Here is an 8,740-nt window from a genome sequence, read left to right as displayed (position 1 = left end):
GTCCCAGCTAAATACAATCACAGATGAAAGTGGAGACATCACAACCAACACCACAGAAAAGGAAAGGATCATTAGAGGATACTACGAGGAACTATATGCCAATAAATTGGAAAGCCTAAACAGAATAGATAAATTCCTAAAAAAATACAACATATTGGTCTGTTCAGGTTTTGTATTTCTTCACAGTTCCATGAAGAAATACAAAAACCATAAAGAAATACAAGAATGGTTCTAGAAGACATACAAGAATTGTTTCTTGTATTTCTTCATGGTTTTTGTATTTCTTCACTGAAGCGTGAAGAAATAGAAAGTGTGAACAGAACAATAATAAGTAATGAGACAGAAGCAATAATAAGTCTCCCAGGAAAGAGCCCAGGATCTGATGGCTTCACTGCTGAATTTTGCCAAATATTTAAAAAACTAATACCAATCCAAGTCAAATTATTTTTAAAAATAGTGGACAGAATCTTTCCAAATTCATTCTATGAGGCCAATACTACTCTGATACCAAAACCAGAAAAAGACACATTTATAAAAAGGAGAAAAAACTATAGGCCATTATCTCTGATGAACATTGATGCAGAAATCCTCAACAACAAGTTAGCAAACTGAATGCAAGAACACATTAAAAAGATCATTCATCATGACCAACTGGAATTTATCCTAGAGATGCAAATGTGGTTTAAGTATGTGCAAATCAATGGATTTAATGTTGTTCAATGAACATAATGTCCTCCAGCTCCATCCATGTTGTTGCAAATGATAGGATCTCATTCTTTTTTATGGCTAAGCAGTACTCCAATGTAGATAAGTACCATATTTGCTTTATCTAGTCACCTGTTAGACAACTAAATTGCTTCCAAATAATAGCTGTTGTGAATAGTGCTGCAATAAACATGGGAGTATAGATATCTCATTGACATACTGATTTCATTTCCTTTGGATAAATACCCAGTAGTGGGATTGCTGAATCATAAGGGGGTTAAATGGGGATGGTTAATGGACACAAAAATATAGTTAGAAAAAATGAATATGGTTTAGTATTTGATAGCACAATAGAATGACTACAGTTAATGATAATTTATTATATATTTTTAAATAACCAAAATAGTAGAAATGGGATATATGTAACAGAGAGAAATAAATAAATGTTTGAGGCATTGGATACTCCATTCACCCCAATGTGATTATTATGCATTGTCTGCCCATATCAAAATATCTCACACATTCCATAAACACAGATGTCCATTATGTACCCATGAAAATATATTTTCAAAAAACTTGCTCTAAAAATATAGTTATCAAGTTAAGTAAAATGTCAATAGCCTTTTAATTTAAATTGTTTTATCGTTCTTTATAATGATAAAAAATATTGACTTTATACTTTTTAATTTAATGCATAGAATAGAGATATACATAAGATACATAAATACACAGCATAAATGTGATTAAAATATAATGGGAGATTTAATCAGAAAAAAAGTCTCTAAAAAGGCTCTGGGGTAAGAGAGGAAGGAAACAATAATGAAAAAAATGTGGTGAGAAAAAAGGCTTAAAACCCATGTAAAGAACGCGTAAAGAAAGGAAAAAGAGAAATAGAAACTAACATGGGGCATTTGGAAAGTAGAAAATAGTATGTTCCCTATTTAAGGCTATGCACAAAGCAAGGTCTTCAGAGAGCCTGGAGCCTAAGGTTTAGGTTCACCTATTTCAACCAAAATAGCAGCATCTGCAACAACTACAATGGCCTTGACCTTTCCTTTCCTGGTGGCCCTCGTGCTGCTCAGCTACAAGTCAAGCTGCTCTATGGGCTGTGATCTGCCTCAAACCCACAGCCTGGGTAACAGGAGAACTTTGATGCTTCTGGCACAAATGAGGAGAATCTCTCCTTTCTCCTGCCTGAAGGACAGACATGACTTTGAATTTCCCCAGGAGGAGTTTGATGGCAGCCAGCTCCAGAAGGCTAGAGCCATTTTTGTCCTCCATGAGATGATCCAGCAGACCTTCAACCTCTTCAGCACAAAAGACTCATCTGCTGCTTGGGATGAGACCCTCCTAGACAAATTCTACACTGAACTTTACCAGCAGCTGAATGAATTGGAAGCCTGTGTGATGCAGGAGGTGGGGGTGACAGATACTCCCCTGATGAATGAGGACTCCATCCTGACTGTGAGGAAATATTTCCAAAGAATCACTCTCTATCTGAAAGAGAAGAAATACAGCGCTTGTGCCTGGGAGGTTGTCAGAGCAGAAATAATGAGATCTTTTTCTTCATCAACAAACTTGCAAAAAGCTTTAAGAAGTAAGAAATGAAACTGAACCAGGTGTCAGCATGGAAATGATTTTCATTGACTAATACACCACCTTACCTTTCTATGATCTTCCATTTCAAGGACTCATGTTTCTCCTTTGACCATGACACGATGTAAATCTTTTCAAATGTTTTTAGGAGTTTTAAGCAACACTGTATTCAGCTCTTAATGCACTAGTCCCTTACAGATGACTATGCTGACTATCTATTTAAATATTATTTAAAAATTGTTTATTTAACTATTTATAAGACTTACTTTTGTTCATATTACATCATGTGCACCTTTGCACTGTGGTTAATGTAATAATATATGTTCTTTGTATTTAGTAAATTTATTTTGTTTTTTTAATTGAACTTTTACTATGGAAACTTTTCGTACTTGTTTATTCTTTAAAATGAAATTCCAAGCCTGACTGTGCAACCTGATTAAAGAATAAATGGTATACTTCATTTATTTATCAATATTATATTCAAATAAAAGTAAAAATAAACTTTCTGTAAACTGGGTTGTATGTTGTACTCAATATAACAAGGTGAACCTAACAAATACAATTCTGCTCTCTTGTGTATTTTATTTTTGTATAAAAAACTAAAAACAGTAATCATACTTAATATCAGTTAGGGAAAATGGTATGAAGAGATGAAGGCAACTTCTACTCTGCAGAAGGTAGATTGAGGTATGTGAGGGAATAAAAATAACAGAGATATCCTCATTAAGTTGACTAGTATACATCTAGCAGAAAATGTCCATTGCCAGTTATTTACGTAAGTTTGTAATTTATAAGGAATGTGATTGCTGGGGTTTCACATGTAATAAGGGGAAGCCAATAATTGAAGGTCATGGTGTCTGGAGAGAATGTAGAGAGAGAAAAGGGTTTAAACATAATTACCAGGACCTTTCACTTTTAAAGAGAGGGGAGAGAAGAGCCACAAAGGAAAACAGGTGGAATGGCTGCACACTAGAAGACAACAAGAGGAAAAGACAATGAAAGTGTATTTAGAATGAGCCTAGGAGTTCAAGGCTGCAGTAAGCCATGATCGCAACACTGCACTCCAGCCTGGAAGACAGAGGAGGAGGGACCACATCTCAAAATAAACAAACAAAAGGAAATAAACATGCTGAGAAGAGGATTTAGTGGATTTGCCCAACGTGTGTCTTGAAACTACCGACTAATTGGGAAATAGATGGCATTGGCACCCTTAGTGAGGATTGGTTGGGTAAAATTAATACACAGATGACAGAAGTGGAAGTGTAAATAAGGTAAGTTAGTTACCTGAAGTGGAGAAAGAAATAGAATGGGATTAGAAAAGAATATGGGTTATTTCTTCTGTGCACAGTTTTTCCTTTTTTACAATGTATATTTTTTCTGAATAGATTTCACAAAATTGAGGTACTGGAAAATGACATTAATATATTTCATATATTTATTTTAAATTATAGAATATTTGATTATAACAGTATTTTATCAGTTTTAATTAATACTACTGTGAATATCAGTAAGATGCGTACTTTTGTTAATTACTTTGGCAGGAACAGGTAACTACTTCAATCTTTCATTAAAATATTCAATTAATATTGACAATATAATGGTTACTGCAATTACTGGCTTTATTAAGTTATTTAGCTTGTGCCATTGTCATGTTGGTTTACTACAATTTGACCCTAATTCTCTGGTAGAGCCAGATATGATAAGAACTCTTTTATACTACTCCTTGGTAATTTTTGCTGATTTTATGAATATTACAATCTTACATGAATCCAAAAACAACTAAATTACCATAAGCATATAAACTGACAAACTTTCTTCACAAATTAAATTGGAAAACCGGATCAGAGAATCTCTTCCCTAATACTTAAGGGAAAAAAAATTAGTCAAACCAGCTAAAAATACAACCTGAACCAGAAAGTACAGAAGAGTTGTGTATAATTCAGGAGTACAAGGAGACTTACCAATTGTAATAGAAATCCAGAATACAAAACTGACAAAGTCACCCATAATTTACATTAAAGACTTTGATATTGAAATTTCATTTTTCTTGGATGTATGTGTGATTTTGGTCAACCCATTTAATCTCTCTGAGCTTCACTCTTCTCATAAAAGTTGGGTTCAAAATATTTATATAGTTGTGAAGATTTAAAAAAACATGAATTTTAAAGCACCTACCACAGTATCTTTCATCAAGTAAGAAGTTAAAATATAATAGATATTTCCCAGTTTTTCTTCAGACAGCTATAGATGAGGACATTATTTATCTTTCTATAAAATTCTTAGGATCTGTGTCCTACTTTTCAGTAAGTGACCGCCAATGGAGGCAGCCTTAAAAAACTAGATTCTGTCATCATCTATAGAGAGTTTGAAAAATGATCACTCCTCATTTCAAAGAAATGACCTATTTATATGTGGTCAGGGAATGCTTGCTTGTATAAATACCTGAGACAGGAGAATAAACATATAGATCGAAGTGCAGAAGACATGTGATGTTTATTTAGTGATTCAGGCACCTGGCACATTCCCTCCCTGGCTCTCAGCATTCCAGGAGACACTTCCATATCACTAGGGTTTCCTTCCTTTCCAAGGTGGATTCCCCATGGGACCCTGGTCATTCATTCCCTTGACTTTCCTGCCCATTCACACAGAGAAGCTTTCTGTTGCATTGTGGTTCTGGCTTCAGATAGCTTCCCTAAAGAGCAGAAAGCCACAAGGAGAAAGCAGAAATGAGAAAATTTCTAGGTTTACGGAAACACCTGCAAGAGGGGTTTTCTAGAATCCCCATAGAATATGACATAACAGTAGCTTAGCAAAAAGGAAAGAGAACGTAGAATTCAGTTCATGTGTAGGCTCCTGCAAACCTCTCAGGGGAAGAGAGTCCCCTGGAGCCAAGTATGACAGGGCAGCAACCAAGACTGGAGAGCAGGTTTCTCATCTATGAAGAAATCCTTCCAGTTCAGAAGATTTCTCCACATGCTGCAAAGAGGCTACTTCTTAGCCAGAAGAGATACTCATACTGACATAAGCATGTTTCCTTACCCTTGGTCTATTACAAAGAGAATGAGTTTCTGGCTGCAGTCAGGGGATGGTCTCCTTGCGATTTCCAGTTATAGGGACAGAGAGACACGTATTCCCTGTCTATAACCTACTTTGCAGACCAGTCTATGCTCCCTAGGATCAGCCCTTCCACATACATTAGGACTCCTGGGGACACACAGAGCTGCCACTTTGGATTGAAACTTAATACTATTCACAAAAATATCATGTTTATTAGTGCATTAAACTCTTGACAGTGCAATCTTAGTTTCACAGATTCATTCCTAATATCAGAGTTCAAACTTTAACAAATCAAAACATTTTCTCACTGTCATTTTAGATAGTAGTCTTGACAGCTCAACTCAGCAATAAAAACTGCGCCTAGTTAGCGAAAGGGAAAAGTCCCACAGACGCTAAGGAATATAAGAGAATATTATTATTATTATTCTCTGAGAGCTAGTGAGGTCTGTTTATTCAAATGTATCAATTTTGGTAGAATTTGAGAGGCATTCCTATAATTGGCACCATGTTTTCACGGAAGTATTTCCCAGGAAGTGTGTGTGAATTGCTGAGGTAGCAGGGATGAAGAGCATAGGGGTCTCTTGAATCTTTTCCTTAAACTACACAGTCAACATCATATATATAAATACCTAGAAATATCTAGATACATAAATATCTAGAAATTGACATATATATAAACATATACAGCTATCATTTTCTTATTTTATAGATATGTGGTTATCTTCTTATTTTATACATATATATCAAAATCACGAACACTCTCCTCAAATTCAGTAACTACTACCTTCAAAACATGACTCTCTAAAAAACAGAATTCTTGGAAGTATTCTGGAGAAAACTGCAAAATAGTCACCCTTCACATTGAAATATTAATTTTTACATTTGTCAGGAAATGGTAGCTTATGAAATATATGGAAGATAAGTTATTTCCCTAAATCAAAGTAAAATATGCATAACATATACTGGCTGATTCCCATACCTAGTACAATTCTCTTTCTCTTCCCGTTTTCTGAATCCCAGTCTTCACGTTTGTTGGGGCTCAGAAAAAAAAACAATACTCAAAAGTGATGGTCTCAGAAGCAGCCTCAGAAGCAAATTTTCTCTCTTGATTTTTTCCCCCTTCTGTTTCTCACTCTTCAATCTCTAGAGGCTAGCCATAAAAACTAGAAATCCCCTTTCCCAAGCCTCCTGTTCTCCAAAGTAAGCCACGAAACCTAAAAATATTACTCTTATGTTTCGGTGTAAGAACTGGCCCTAAAGAAATTCTTTGAACTATCTTGTTCAATTGTAGGTTATAGGACCCCCATTCCAAAAAGAGCTCTGCCCCATGCCTGGGGGGAAGAAAGGCTGCACAGAAAGGTCAAGAAGACTCTGACCAGAAAGTCCATGTTGGGTTTCCTTACTCGGTCTATTAGCATTAGATCATGCCCTTTTTGCATAATCACATTTTTACATAGCTGCCCATTCCTCATTGAACTTAAACATTAAAATGAATCTTTTTTTTAATGTAACTGTGGGTCTTCATTCTGAAGGCTCCATGTCACATAAAACCATGATTAAATAAATATGCTTTGCTGTCTTTCTTTTGCTAAAGGGAAGTCAGGTATGATCCTTATAATTGGAAGGAAAGAGATTACACCATTTCTGCTCCTATAGTCCTGGTGATGAAGATGGGATGGCTGAAGCACCTGACTCACCCACTGATGAGGTCCTGGGACAACTGGCCAAAAGTTGGCAAAGGAAAGTAAGAATTTGTATCAAGGTCTATTTTCCTGGATTTCTGCCTGTAGTGCCTAGTCAATGGTGGAAGGTAAAAATTTCTTGTTTTCTTCTTTCCAAATTCAGGATAGCAAGAGAAAACTATTTGCCTGGATTGTGCTTCTTGCGGTAACTTTGATTTAAAGTATACATTTGTTATTAATCCTTTCCCTTCCATAGACAGCTGTTGTGTCCCTGTTTGTCTCATATTGTGTCCTGAGAACCTGGCTTGGCTTGCTGCCTGTGCAACACACTTTGGATGTGCAGGTGGCCAAAAAAATAAATAAAAATGTTGGGGGCTCCCATGACAAGCTTACATATCAACTGTTGCTAGCTCTCAAAGTGTCTAAATCCTTCTTTCGGCTATCTTTAGGAGTGGCTCTGATTTCTGAGAGGGTTCCATCTTTGCATTTCTTCGAAGATGTCTTATGCATCCTTGGTTAAGTCATAAAAGACTGAATTGGTTTCGGTTTGGAGTCACTTGGTAGATACCTTTGTTTTAAAAGAAAAGAGAAAAAGGAAAGAAAAAGTTTCTAGTTTCAAAAGCTAGAAACATTGACTGTTTTTTCTTGCTGAGATCTGATAAGAGATTTAAAATGGGATCCTGTTTCTCCCATAGGAAGTTTTTCAGCAGACCTAAACCTCTTTTTAATAATATGTTTGATCCCTCTGTTTGCCTCCTTTCTTGCTGGCATAAATTTTGCTGAAAAAAAAATATATATATATATATATATAAAACTTCATTGGCCTTTTTGGGAAGCTTAAGACCTTCCCAATGTGGCTCCTCTAAGACGTGTTCTTCCATTTATTTCTGCACTTCTTTCCTTCTGCGACCTTCAATTTTCTATCTAGGTCTCTTTTATCATCAATGTTACCCCTCAAGCCTCTGCCTCTTCAGTTGGAATCTATAGATGAGTGTGATTATAATTGATACCTTAACATTATTGAGTCTTTAAATCCATTAGCTCAGTACATCTCTTCATTTGTTTAGGTCTTATCTATTTTCTATCAGCAATATTTTAGTTTTCAATGTACACGTCTTTCTATAAATTTATTCCTAAGAATTTTAAATGCTTCATAATGTTGGAAATGATATTCTAAAGATTAAATTTCTGATTGTTCATTGCTCCTTTAAAAATATTTTTTATTTTTATATATTGACTCAGATAAATTGACTAGTAAATTCTAGCATATTTTTAAAATATTCTGACGATTTTGAAGAGGATCAAGTCATTTTTCATAAACAAATTTTACTTTTTTCTTTTCTATTTGGATGACTATTATGGATTTTCTTGTCTTACTAAGAAGCAACGCTTACTTCAAGAATTTTTATTACATCTTTAACAATGTTTCTAACATAGATTTAGTATTTTTTGGTAATGCATTGGTAGCCTAATGGGCAGCTACAGAAAAATAACAACAAGAACAGATCTTAAAGCTTACGTTCATGAATTTTCACAGACTGAGAGGACTGCAGGGCCATGTCATTTGGAGGATATCAAGCTATTTGTTACCTGGTAATCTGGATGAAAGTAAGAGGAAATGACCAATGAAAACTTTGTCATTAAAACACATATTCAAAAGCCATGATTTGATTAAACAATGAGGAAAAAACTAGAATTAT

The 8,740-nt window shown here is 35.1% G+C and overlaps 1 protein-coding gene across 1 annotated transcript; it reads left to right on the top strand.

Annotated features, from left to right (window-relative positions):
• The first annotated feature begins 1,648 nt into the window (after window positions 1-1,648).
• LOC101032622 (interferon alpha-2-like) lies at window positions 1,649-2,814 on the top strand. Its single transcript, XM_003928117.4, has one exon. The coding sequence runs from the start codon at window positions 1,744-1,746 to the stop codon at window positions 2,311-2,313; it is 570 nt and encodes a 189-aa protein (XP_003928166.1). The 5' UTR covers window positions 1,649-1,743; the 3' UTR covers window positions 2,314-2,814.
• The last annotated feature ends 5,926 nt before the right edge of the window (window positions 2,815-8,740 follow it).

This window comes from Saimiri boliviensis, chromosome 2, assembly GCF_048565385.1.
Source record: "Saimiri boliviensis isolate mSaiBol1 chromosome 2, mSaiBol1.pri, whole genome shotgun sequence".
NCBI classification, from domain to species: domain Eukaryota; kingdom Metazoa; phylum Chordata; class Mammalia; order Primates; family Cebidae; genus Saimiri; species Saimiri boliviensis.
The sequence above is the reverse complement of the archived record's forward strand: the minus strand, read 5'-3'. Positions and strand labels throughout refer to the sequence as shown.